Here is a 14,489-nt window from a genome sequence, read left to right on the forward strand (position 1 = left end):
TCTGTGTTTGACGACTATATCCGTCATCGGTTGATTATCGTGACACAAACTGGGGCGCACTTTGCAAAATGATCGACACAATTAACTGGTTAACCCTTCTTTGCATGATTTTTTCTTTTTTTTTAAAATAAATCAGGGTGATATAATTAATGCTCTAGATTAAAGGAAAAATATTTTTAAAAATCCTAGTGCTATTTTTTGACAACTGCGTTTTGTTGTACGCAATAGTCGCTTAAAAAGTTGCCAGCAACAACAAATATACAGTACAAGGGTTTTGAGTACCTTTTTTTGTTGACTAAATATTATGATTGAAATTTCCATCATCATGCAAAGAAGGGTTAAACCTATCTATGGTTAGGTAGATCCATAGAAGAAGAACAGGATGCCTATAAAAGTGCAGGAGTTATCTACTGGTCTGACTAAAACGAGATTATTCTACTTGGAGAAAGACGTTCAACGAGTTGAGAGCTGTGATAATTCGAGAAAATACGACTTCTTCTTCTTCTCTCTTTCTCTTTCTCTTTCTTTCTCTTTTCTTGTCCTCAATGTTCAGTACATCGTTTAAAATATACTTTTAATTAACGTATTCTCGTAAGGCACATTTCAAGGAAGACAGAACAAATAAGTATATTCTGACGTTTACTAAACGCAACTGCGCGTGTTGAAAGTAAAAAAAAAAAGAGAGAGAGAGAGAGAAATAAAGAAAGAAAAAAAAATAAAGAGAAAGAGAGAGTGTGTAAGAGAGAACTCGAGAATTTTTACAAGCCTCGTCGCTACGTTTAAACGAAGATCAGAATTTATACGCTTGTTAAAATACTCGCGTTACTTTTTGTCCACGTAACACGCCCAAGGTACATTACAAGATTTCTTTAAATTAAAGAACCGTACGCGGGAATGACTTGTACAAACATATGTTTGTATGTATGTATGTATATTTGTGTGAAAAAAAAAAAATATATATATATATACGTTTACAAATGTTCGTGAATTTTTATTGAATACATTAGACCGTATTAAAATAAGGTATATCATTAAACGTATGCAATTTAATGAAATTCATTTGATTACTCATGATAAGAGACTCAGATGTAACTTTATGTACCATAATCAAAGCAAGCATATCTACATGTACTTTCTATATACACGTATACAATAAAAATGAAACTAATACCCGTGCCATATTCACCGTCCTAGATCTAAATTCGATGTATAAAAGGTAAAATATAATTTGACGTTTCGTTGAGATATGTTTCTCGATGAATAACGAACATGTATGATCAGCCATAAGGATCGATGGAAATAAGACTTTCTCTTTTTTTGTGAAAAAAAAATTGTTAAAAATTGAATACAAGGATAAGCTGTTCGAATGCACATCTCTTCTTGACTTATAATAATTAAATAAATGAATTAAAAAACGCGAATCAACGTTTTAGAATAAATCATAATTGAAAATTATCTCAATAAATTTGTATTCTTGATTTACAGTATATATTGCCATAATTTATTTAATTTTGTTTAGATCGATAATAAGATTCATGAAATTCATCGAATTATTGAGAATTTCATTTTTGAATTACTACTGTTATTATTTTATGGAAAATATGATAAATACAAAAAATACGTGGTGAGGAATAAATAATAATATGTTCGCGAGAGTGTAATCCATGAAAAGCATTGTTTGTCGTAGGAAACTTTCATTTCCTACGATGTAAACGTTAAAAGTCGTCGTTCCATGGGTTTTAACGTTATTCAATCCACGTGAAAAGGTTTTCCTCGTGGCGAGTCTCGCTACCGTCCGATTTTCTTCTCGGCTAGGTAGATTACTATGCTGGAAATGGAATGTTTCTCTTCTCTCTCTCTCTCTCATCCATTTTTTTTTATATTTTTCTTCTTTTTCCAAGTCTTTCTTTTTACGGACAACTACAAAACGCCGTGCCGTGTTCTTCCTTCTTCTTTCATTGCGCATGAATATCGAGAAAAAACAAAAATGTAGACAATTGAAAAGACGAGAATGATATACATATATATATATATATATATATTTTACATCTACAAAGAGAAAAAGAAGAAGAAAAAGGACGAAACACTTAAAATCGTAAAATTAATCTCATCTTAAACTTATGAAAGTAAAGGAAAGTAATCTTCTCAACTAAAAAAACGGGCCATACGAATCGTAAAAAGTCCATCACCAACGATGAACGAAGATGACGAAAAGAAGGGGATTTAAAACAAAAAAAAAATAGAAAAGAATAAAACGAGACAACAAACAAACAAACCAACCAACAAACAAACAAACGGAACACGTCCCTCGCGTAGACTCAATAAATGCAACATTTTCGAAAGAACATTTTTAGCTAGGTATATAAATATAAATATAAATATATACACATATATATATATAAATACACGCACGTGAAAAGAAAAAAAAAGAAAAAAAAATACATATAAAGCTCGGAAAAGCCGCTTAGAGATATGATAAAAGTACTGTAAAAGGAATTCAAGCTCTTTCCGCGAACGAACTACCCTTCCCAACGCGTTAATTGTAATGGTATTAATTACGATAATGGAGAGACATTCTTTTCCGTCTTTGTTTGTCCTCTTTTACCTTTTCTCCTTCCCCCTCCCATTCCCCCCTCCTCTCTCTCTCTCTCTCTATCTATTTATTCATTCGTCTCCCTTGCGGCAAAAGAAGTACGGCATCAATTAAGTAGATATTTCAAACGAAAAATTCTAATAAGCTTGTGGAACGACATCTTCTGTCAAGCGTGTATCTCATCCAAAGAGAATAAAATAATAAAAGAATAAAAGAAAGAAAGAGAGAGAGAGAGAGAGAAAATCGTGGGTGCAGGTGCAGGTGCAGGTGCACTCAGGTGAATTCGAAGCCAAAGTCACCCAGGATGGATGGATGGGTGTTATTTTTTCTTTTTTTTATCTTTTCCTTTCTTTTCCCATCGACACCATACGGTAGCAGCGAGTACCACTCGAGTTATACATTCGATCGAGATGAACTCTCTCATAAGGTAAGAAGGGGGGGAGATAGAAAGGAATAGGGAAGGGTTTTTAGAAAGAGAGAGAGAGAGAGAGATAAATTCCCTTGAAGTCCCAGTAGTCGGTGATACTTTCAACGCATTGGCAGAGGGTTAAAAAGAAAAGGAAAAAAAATATAAGAACGGGGAAGGTAGATAGGTACCGTGTGACGAGGGTGAATAAGTGGAAATATTTCCAAAAAGGCAAGTGGGAAGCCCATTGTTTCGAGAGTAGGGCTCGAACGAAAAAAACTTTTGTTCGGTCCCTTTGTCAGTTTGAATTTGTATAACGAACAGAACTCTGACACAGTTGAAAGAGATATGATAGGAAAGAAAGATAAGGGACGGATAGGAATGTTGAGAAAAAAATAAGGAAGAATTAGTTAGGATTCTGAGTGTCAATTGCTATCTCCGGTCTTCTGTTTTTTCTATCGGAAATCAGAATAAATAATTAGATAAGATAAGTTCAAAGTTATCTAATGTTACGATGGTATATGTCGAGTTTTGATTAAAAACAAAAGTGTGATAAAATGAATATTACGTTGGATTATTAATCGTTTCTCAAATGATTTGGATTTTTTGAATAATTTGTTCTCTCTCTCTCTCTCTCTGGTTTTCGAAATGTTTTCTAAAAAAAAGTTACGTTAAGTTACGTTTCTTCAGGTTCCTCCGATGTTTCTAATAACGAATCTAGAACATAACTGTCGAGATTATGTTATTAACGGGCTGCGGAATCGTGGCGCTTTTCAAAATGATATAACTTATCGGTATATTACTATTATGCGATCGTTAAAAGCGAAGAACGATGGGCTGCCATAAAACGGAATTAACTAGGTACAACGGTTAATTGGGCCATTCGTCATTATTACCATAATGCCTTGCGATATTAACTCAGATTTAACATCTAAAATCGTCGCCAACCGTTCGTTCGTTCATTCGTTCGTTCATTCGTTCATCGAATGATTCATCGTATTATCACAAATACGTCTATGTTTATTGTATGGGTAAACCTAATCGGATTTTTTCAATTTCTTATTTTCTTTGCAATTCTATTTGTTACTTATTTATTTTATCTTATGGTTTTCATCGATTAATATTCCGTATTTCGTATCTTCTTGTTATTTTCACACCTCAGATATCCTGATGCAACAACCCCTTGTACAAACCTGACATCCAGAAACGATATCAACGATCATGCAAGTATCTATTCCATGGAGAGGTTGGAAAACGATAAAGGAGGATATACGTGTCGTCGCAATTTCAACACCATCGTATAACTGACGCAACGTGAAACGTGCATGATCCAAAAGTGAGTTTACGATCTTGCCCAAAGACGACAACGACGACAACGAAAGCACGTTATTACCCCAACGAGGTATGTCCAACCGAAACGCGCATATAAATTTCTATAACCCTATGTGATTTTATTATAGACATAAAAATTGATTATAGTCATTCTTCACAGAGAGAGAGACATATAAAAATATCCCCATAAAGAAATTTCTGTAATAAAAAATTTTCTCGTTACGTAAAGTTAATTTTAAAAATCGATCTTACTTATATATATTTATTTTTGAAAACAAAAATAAATTACGTCATTTAAAAATCATATTTTAAATTAATCACTTAATAAAAATTTAATAATTATCATTTCTCAAAATTATTAATCATTCCTTATTTAATTCGATGTTAGCGTGTTTCAAATGAATTATTGTTCTCGTCATGACTATGAGTAGTAATTAAAATAACAAAAAGAAAATGTATTAATAAATAATAATAGCTTGGAAAGAAAAAAAAGTACGTTAAAAAGTTTTTTCTTTTCTTAATGTCATCATTAACACTACTACTAATTCACGTCATGCTATGTGATCGACGATTAATTTGGATACAATATATTACGATAGATAGATCATCATCATCATCATCTTTAGAAAGAACAGCCATTAGCGTTCGCGCGTGAAAGCGAAGTGGTCGTTCATTCATGAACTCGTCTGACAACATCGTAGACTCTTACTACTGCTACTACTAAACTACTACTACTACTACTACTACTACTACAACTATGAATACAATTAAAACTATTGTTATTATTATTACTATCAATGATACACTATACAAAGAAGCTTACTACTATTACTACTACCACTAACACTTTTACACTTCTCCAGCAATACCGTTTGCTCACCAACATCGGTTAAGCGTTATACCGCAAACCAGCACCACCATCACCACCACCAAGAGCACACTACCACCATCGAACAAAGTCCCGTAAAGGCGGCGCGTTCCTCGCGTTCTTATTCAAGAAGTTTCGAATAATCTCTACACACACGAAAGGGGGGTGGGGTGGAGTGGGGGGAGGGGGCTTCTTAGATTCTCTCTCTCCTATTGTCGAATCCCGCCAAAATTTCAATCATTTTTCCCATACTTCGAGAAATCGTAGGAGTACATTTTATTTTTTTTATTTTTTTTTTACACTTCTCTCAACTCTCTCTCTTTCTCTCTCTCTCTCTCTCTCTCTCTCTCTCTCTTTCTATCTAATTTCTTTGTTAACACGAAATATATTTAAATAAGTAAAAGGGGTGTTGTTATGCGAACGATGACCCTTTAAATGTTCTAAAAAAAGAATATCGACGCGATATCGATTACAGTGCACCTCGTTACCACGATTCTTTCCTATAGGACATTTTTCTTCGCGAGATTAACGAGATTCTTTTTTTCCCTATACCGGGGGGCATGGTCCCACCACCCTCCCTAACTTCCCATTTTTGTTTCCACCACCACCACCACCCAGCCCCCCTTCACCAATTTTCTTTTTGTTTTTTCCTCCCCGTTTCCTTTCATTTCTTTTCTTTTCGTTTCTTTTTATTCCCTCGTTTCTCATAAATAAAAAAAAAGAGAAAATAAAAACGAATCGACGATTCTATTATTCTCGTATAGTATCATTGTGTGTGTGTGTGTGTGTGTGTGTTGGCCAAAAGCTATGAGAAGAAAAAAGTATACCCGGGGTGAGAGAGAGGGGAAGAGGCATGGAAACACTGTCAAACCACCATTAATCACATGATTTTTCCCGAAAGAAATCCAAAAAAAAAAGAAGAAGAAGAAAAAAAAACAAGATTCCATTTTTGATAATCGAACAATGGGAACATCGACGAACACCCTCCGAAATGTTGATTAAATCGTAGACGATGGTTATATATAATAACGAGGGAAAATAATTCCTCCTCCCCTTCGACAAAAAAAAAGTTTTCAACACGTCACGGAGGACAAGGGGATGTATCATCGTTAAAAAAATAATAATAATAATAATAAAAAAAAAACAAGAAAATCATGAACAAACGAATCTAATGGATTTAAGTTCGTTGCTTTAACGCACTAACTTAGAAACCAAAGGCCACGTGGTTCGAGCGTTCACTATACCACCCTCTCCCTTCGAAGCTCGACGTTTTCTAATAACGACATAAAAGAGAAAGAGAGAGAGAAACAAATAGACAGACAGAAAGACAGACAGACAGTGTGATATATAAAAAATATTTGTCAAAGTATTCCACTAAAAATTCATTGACGAGATCACGAATCAACGTTCCTCTCTCTCTCTCTTTCTCTCTCGCATTGATTTCATCGATCTCTCGAAAAATCATCAACTCCCTCCTATTTTTTCTTTTATTACATTTGAAAATGATCGTAGATTTATTACAATAATAATTAAAATAATATATATGAAAAACAAAATGATCAAAAAGAGAAAATACGAGGAAATACAAACAAAAAATTAAAAAGAGTAAGAAAGTAAAAGAAAATAATGATAATGATGATGATGATGATTCGATGATCGTCGACATTGTTTTCGAATAAAATAACAAGAGAAAAAGAAAGAAAAAATAGAGAGAGAGAGAGAGAGAGAGACAAATTATATAGCAAAATTGTTGTTTCTCTCACCGATGAGAAAAATAAAGATTTAGAAGAGATAGAAGGGAAATAGACAGACAGACAGACAGCCCTCACAGCTTCCGCTGGAGCTCCGACCGTAAACACACGTCGGTGGCTGGTCGCGTACTGAAGTTTCCACTGCGAATCCGGCATCCGACTAGATCCCACACCGGGCATCCAACCCCACCGCCATATACTCTGTCTCTTTCTCTTCCACAAGCTTCCACCGGTGAAAACTACCCCCTCTATTTGAAACCTCCACCTACCACTCGAAACCGTCACCCATCATCCCCTGTATTCCATCGTCCTACCACTACCATCACACACTGTACTCTTTCTTTCTCTTTCTATTTCTATTTCTCTTTCTCTTTCTTTCAAATCTCTATATATCTTCCTTTATCTTTCTTTCGAGCCAGTATGTGACACCTAAACGAACACGTACGAGTAGGATACCACCGTATATTAATGAAGTGCTTTCTTCTTATGTCATGGGAGGAAAAAAAAATAAGGGGTAGAAAATCTTGTTGTGGCTAGTCGACAGACACGTTCGTTTCCTCTTATTTCTCTTATCAACGAAAATAAGATGAACAAGCCGTACGATGATTAACTCTTTTGCCATCATCATTTCTCGTACAAATCACAATCTATTCGAATTTTTATTCTTGATATTTTGTTAAAGATAGAATTTTTACTTATAGGTATACCTTTTGTCTATCTTTTCGATCGATTATTTCCATGTAATTTTTAAGGTAACCATCCCTATTATATCGTGTGATATCAAACGATTCGATTACGTCGATATCAGTTGATTAGCATGCTCCAAGTACCTAAAATACCTATTGACATCCTATATTAATTAGAGAAAATTTGACGTAGATATACGCAGCAATCAGTCGTAGCGATGATTGACCGAACGCATAACTGATTATAAATATTTAATCCGTCGTGTTGTTTATTATTAATACCGTACAACAAATAGCATTCGTTCGTATGTCAAACGCACGTGGATAATGAGATAATATAAATTTTCGTCAAAACGTACAACGTGTGGTGGTCATTCCGGTCGATTAAATTTCTTCTTCGCGTTAATGTATATTAAAACCGCTAATATTTATTAAAATATATATATTTACTCTCTATCTATCGGTTAGATTAAATATTTTTATTTATTGATATATATATATACGCGACTAATTAATATTTAAAATTCGTTCGACTTATGGATTGAAATAAAAATAAAAATTGATCGATTATACGAAAGAGAAACGATATAAATATCAAGGAAGATGTTTATTTTATTACTAACTTAACGTTCATTTAAACCGCAACTTAAACGTGTATGAGTTTCTGTCGGTAAATGCATCGAAAGCTACCAAGGTAGGGAGTTGATCTCGTGGTTGCCCGAGGTGGTTAACCCTCTCACATACACGAAACTCTTACGTGATTGTGTTAAAATGCTCTATGGCATCAGAATGCGAAATAATTAGTACCGGCAAATATCAACGTGTGTACTTTAAGTGCACTTGTTCAACATACTGCAATCTCTTCAAGACCTTTTGTCTTTTACCTTTAATTATATTGTTAGATATCTTGTCATGTTTTACGTCTCGCTTTACAATTATACTCTTACGTGCATGTATTTTTATACTACTACCAATTTATTATTTTATTTTAATTAACGAATGTTAATAATCCAATATATTTTTTTTCTTTTTTTTTTTTTTTCTATCAAGTAATTCCAACTATTGTGTGCAACAAACGTGTAATTCCATTTGAAATACATCGACGAGATAAATCCGATAACGTGTTATGATACAACTGGATGAGCTGCATATATATACGGTGTCCCAGAATACGTGGGAAATATTTTAGGATTAACTTTTAAAATAAAAACAATAAGAAAAATTCATATATATATATAAATAAATATTTTATATATTTGTATATTGGAATATTTTTCTTCATCACGTAAAGCTAATTAATTAAAAAAAGAAAATATATTCATCTACATTAATTGAAATAATACGTAAATTAACACGAAAAAATACAACAAGGTAAAAGCGTAAAATATTTGTCTACTCTAATAATTAATGAAGGATAGATGTTTGAAAAGCATTCATTGATTTTTTTCTTCAAATGTATTTATCTTGATTGTATCTTTCATCACTCTTCTGACATTTATAAAAATGTTAAATTATATATAAATATATTATTAATTATTATTTACAGAGCACTTATATATATATATATTTTAGTACTTATTACAATTTTTTTTACGTTTGCTCCTATACAAACGATTCTCTAATCTATGATTAATATGATATAATGATCTTTTATATTTAATATAAAAGAATAAATATAATCTCTTTCATTCTAAAGCTGGGATTAATTCTAAAACAATTCATCGAAAGACGGAGACCTTATTTACGATTCATTATAAATGCATCAATAATTCTGGCAGCATCATATATTCTTTGTGCGTGTAATTGATTTTATTCCAAGCTATTAGAAATACAATATTAATTATATATCCTCAGTTACTGGTAGCATCTCAAACTTCGAGTATCATGACATTATTGTACTATTCTCGACTTTGTTTAGATCCTAACTTTATATTTTGATCCATAAATAGTTTTTTAATCTTATGCTAAATTTATTAAGTGATTAATTCATAATTTATTCAGATTGTTATTAACTATAAAGATTTCTTGCAATCCCAGTTAAAACATTTTCATCCCTTAACTCCTTATACCAAAGCTTCAATTATTTTTATGTACTCATCGAATTATTGATGAAAATGATCCTTTTCTACTAACACTTTTCTCACCAAGTAAGATTAATCAACGATCAAATACGTTTTACGCATTTTGATACATATTTTTTAGTGCACGAATATATATTTTAATTAGATTAGCTGTATGTAGGTGTGTATCTATGTATCTGTGTTACAAGAAAAGTAACGTAAATTTATACACATATACGATGCAGATAGATGACACATATTTCTGATCTCATATAGCGTGTTTTGATTCTACGTATTAAACAAAAATTATGCATATATTAAAAATCTCTTTGTAACGTTAATAAAAGATTGTGGAAATTTAATTATTCCTATCGAATAATAGAGAATGTCCGCAACAAATTTCATTAACCGAAATCTAATCGACGTTTACGTATTGACCTGTAACTGTAGCCGTTTGATGATATCGTCGCCTTCCAGCGAAATCCTCGTTTTCTTCGTTCAATTGTGCAGAACAAACCTCCACACCTGGTGGTACAGGTGTTACAACGATTTGTTCGTAATCATAAACTTTTCTCCTATAACGAAGAAACATATTTACAAAATGCACAATTCGATTTCCAAATATTCGAAATATTACTAATTAATTACAAATAGTTCAATTACCCCATGAGTCTTAACAACGCAGTTTTTAACCATTTGAAGAATTGAAACTCGGCTGAAATTCCAGGCTTTACAGCTGGATTAGCATGACCTACATAGCTCCATACAAGAAAAACGACAACAATGTTTGCAATAGCATAGCCCCAATGAACCAGAAACATAATGAATAGTTTCACCAAACACTGTAAAATTCATTAAAGACTAATACATCATATTTTATAATTTATCTGACATGTATATTTGTTAATAGACTACTTACACCCAAAAGTGAAAACCATCTATTACATAAAGGACTATACCAATTCCCCAATTTATTATGTATATGAACTTTTCGTTCGACAGAAGTTGTACTGTTCTCTTCTAAACTCGGTGATGAATCCACAAATCCATTATTTTCAGAAATGCTGGAGCTTCTCTGTTATATATAAAACATTTCGTTTTTTATCTAGTTTATCATATGTATTTTTAATAAGCAAACATAGACTCACCAAATTCTTATGCCTTATTCTCTCAGGAAATAAACTATCTAAATCATTGTCTATTTCTGTTACAGAATTATTCCTACTAGCAGAACCATAATTGCGATCAAACGTTGGAGACTGCGTTCTAAATCTTTGTTCTCTCATATGTCGAATGTCAAAAGTTTGAGCAAGTGCAAAGTAAGCGTAATCCAGACACGCATATGTTAAAAGGAAGGGCATGGTTACGATAGGTGCAAGAGTATTGATCCTACCAGTAATGATAAAGGTCAATGTTACTGCAGCTACGACCAACATAGCATAAATAGGCACCTTATTAGGTCCTCTCTAAAAAATCATTTCTACAATTAATTTATTACTTATATAATTAAAATCTTGTAAAATATTATAGGAACATTTTACTTACTCCTCTTTGTAAACAACTTATTCCTGGAATAACATTTTGACTAGCAATAGACTGAAGTACACGAGGTGTACCATACATTGCACCTAAACAACTACTAAACGAAGACACATAAAGACCAGCCAGAAGAGGTACTGATAATGCAGAAACCTTTGACGCAATCATGAAATTTGTAAGAAGAGCATCTCTAGTACAAGTTGCTGCCAAGAATAGCGAGAAACAAAGATATAGTACTGTTCTGAAAGTTGATCCATCATATATATATTATATTTCATTTAATATTAATTATATATATATTATACTTTTCATTGTTAACAATTCTTACCCAGTTCCTAAAGCTGCCAATGTACCATGTGGTATATCAGTTGACGGATGCCTCAAATCACCACTCATATTAATACCAGCTAAGACACCGGTAACAGTTGGAAAAAAGACACCAAAAACCGTGAACCAACTATAGCCGCCTTGGTAATCAGGAAAAGTATTGTTTCGTAAATTTCCAGACAACCATCCTTCAAATCCAGCATCTGTTAATAAAATTAATTATATACATTATCTGTCAAATAGATATATACATCATAACTTAATAAATAATCTTACTAGGGTTTTCATGCGTGAAACTTCCAACCATAAAATCCATTCCGGCAAGAAGCAATATCAAAAGAAGTACAAACTGCAATTTAATAACCCACTTAACGCCTGCTACATTAATCACAGATAATAAAATAACAGCAGCACAAGCAAAACTTCTCTGTGCCCAAGCGGTATCCAAACCGAATAAACCTGCCATAGATTCACCAAAACCTAGAACGTTTAGAGCACAACCCACAGCCTGAAATAAAATTTGTGATAAATTCTATTTTATTTTTTAATAACTATTAAATAAACTATTTCCAACCTGTCCAAAACAGTACAGAAGACCAATGGATCCACCAAATCTTGATCCTAATACGTGAGATAACAAGAAATAGACTCCTCCACTTTCTACTCTACACCGTTCACATATACCCACTGCAGATAATACGGTTACTAGTGCAATACTAACTGCAAATATAATGCTCCATGAGATATAAGATAAAGATGTTTATATGCGTTACATTATCTTATTACTATTACCTGTAGAAAAAATGATCAATACTGCATTTAATGCTCCAGCTTGACCAACTATCCAACCAGATCTTAAAAATACAATAACTCCAAAAATATTGATAAGACAAGAGGTAAAAACACCATCCCAAGTACCAAATAATACCGGTTGCGATATGAAAAAGTTAGATTTCCACCATGGATCGGAACTCTGATAATACAAAATATTACAAAAATAAGATCTTGTATATATATATATATATATAAAATGTTATATTATTACAATAATTGTGTAAAATAATTATAAATCAAATACTCACATATTCTTGAGCAAACAATTCATTTGCTCCGGTTTGATACATTTCTGAACTAAATTCTTCATAACTTCCATTATTTCTTTGTGAATTTCTTTGCATTTCTGTATTATGTAAACCATATCTAGACCAGTCAACATTTCTTTCATCATTAGGATCTCTATTTGGAACTTGATCTTCGTTATTTGGTCCCATTGTTAATAATATTACAATTAATATAAATCCTTCAGTCACAAAATTCTCATTGAAATAAATCTAAGAAAAATATTTGCTCCACTTTCAAAAAAAGAAGAATCCTTTTTGAAAATAAATGTAAAAAGAGTTGCCTAATAAATTATAATGTATTAACTATTACACATTAAAGCTGCAATGCATTTGATGTATAGGTTAAATAAAATCTTTTTACAGTACATGTTTAATACATATCCAAATGAATAAATTTTATATAATTCAGTAAAATATAACGTAACACTTGACACTTTTCATACTATTAACACATCAAAACTTAAATATGTGTAAACGCTAGCAGCTTTTGTTATAGGTTAGGAAATATGTTTCACTAAAGACGTACAGTTTTCAATATTATTTTTATGCACAATAACATTTCGTAATATAATGCTCAAGAACTTCTTTTCTATATCAGTACTTTAAATCACTGCTATCAAATAAAAGATATCACGAAATGGTGACGTGTATTTCCAACGTAAAGCAATCATGCTGCTTTCTATAATAATCTACATTTGACTGTGGAGCAACTAACTACATTAGATTTCCATGCGCTATATTCAAAAATGAGCGCTGATATCACACTTGAAATATTTCCTAGCATTCGCATAATTGTTAATAATAACCCGTGATTATTTATTAATAACCACTGTAACCACTGAAATAAACGAATGAACTAGCAACTAACAGTACTTTCCCACATTTGCTCTTTAAAAATCACGAAGAATAAAAGATTATTCAATACACATATATATAAAAATGTGGAAAACAACGTTAATGCCAGAAAATAATACTGAGATGTTTGCTTGTAAACAAATTATTATCCAAATTATCATCAAAGTTAAAAGACTTACACTGGTCACCGAAGAACAAATTTTTCTTTTTAATTTTTTTGTAATAAATTATTATCATTTAGATTATCGACATTTTTTTATAGACTTGTTATATAAACATTAATAAATAATATTTAATAACTTGGAAAAATATTATTAAATGTATCTATCGCATACAATATATCTACTGTATGTATATATATTGTGAAAGGCATTTAAATGCCACCCTCGAATCAAAATTTTGACGTTTTTCTAAAATCCAATGGGAATCCAGATATTCCGGGGATTTAAACAGTGGTTTAAATCGTTCTCCTCCCGTCACAAAACTGAAACATTTGTAACAGGAGCACATGATGATAAAAGAGGTATTCGAGGTACAGAGTTTGCCGCTGAAAACAAGAGCGCTGATTGGTTGATAATAACCAATCAGCTCTTAATAGACGCCCAACTTAATAGTCATTRGTCAGTTATTAAACAATTAATTTAATACACTTCCAGACACAAATTGTAAACATTTAAGCACTCAAAATACTCCACAGACTTTAAAAAATAATATRATTTCATAAAAATATACAAAAAAGCTTCTGAAAATACTTTTTTATAGATGACCGTAATGACCTATTAACCTAGATGTTAATCACTCATTAAAAAATTAATTATATATACTTCTAGAAATAAATTGTATACTTTTAAGCACTCGGAATACTCTACRGACCCCAAAAAATAGTATGATATCATAAAAGTTTATAAAATATGCTTTAGAAATAATAATTTTCTTAAAAAACGTCGTGAT

The 14,489-nt window shown here is 32.0% G+C and overlaps 1 protein-coding gene and 1 long non-coding RNA gene across 2 annotated transcripts in view; both read right to left on the reverse strand.

The window, feature by feature from the left end:
• Window positions 1-7,090, reverse strand: part of LOC106791547 — a 99,657-nt gene extending 92,567 nt beyond the window's left edge. Inside the window, exons 1-2 of the long non-coding RNA XR_001382193.1 lie at window positions 6,963-7,090; window positions 5,212-5,345 (exon numbers count right to left, since the gene is read on the reverse strand). This is a non-coding gene — a long non-coding RNA (uncharacterized LOC106791547). The remainder of the gene's footprint in view (window positions 1-5,211; window positions 5,346-6,962) is intronic.
• Window positions 7,091-9,105: 2,015 nt separating this feature from the next.
• On the reverse strand, window positions 9,106-12,907 carry LOC106791546 (solute carrier family 12 member 8). Its single transcript, XM_014757230.1, has 10 exons — window positions 12,645-12,907; window positions 12,355-12,535; window positions 12,137-12,282; window positions 11,839-12,070; window positions 11,564-11,765; window positions 11,242-11,476; window positions 10,845-11,162; window positions 10,616-10,771; window positions 10,360-10,538; window positions 9,106-10,271 (listed from the first exon to the last, which is right to left on the reverse strand). The coding sequence occupies exons 1-10, from the start codon at window positions 12,831-12,833 to the stop codon at window positions 10,112-10,114; spliced, it is 1,998 nt and encodes a 665-aa protein (XP_014612716.1). The 5' UTR covers window positions 12,834-12,907; the 3' UTR covers window positions 9,106-10,111.
• Between the last annotated feature and the right edge of the window lie 1,582 nt (window positions 12,908-14,489).

The sequence above is a fragment of the Polistes canadensis genome, unplaced genomic scaffold (genome assembly GCF_001313835.1).
Source record: "Polistes canadensis isolate GaletaPanama2010 unplaced genomic scaffold, ASM131383v1 scaffold_317, whole genome shotgun sequence".
Classification (NCBI taxonomy): domain Eukaryota; kingdom Metazoa; phylum Arthropoda; class Insecta; order Hymenoptera; family Vespidae; genus Polistes; species Polistes canadensis.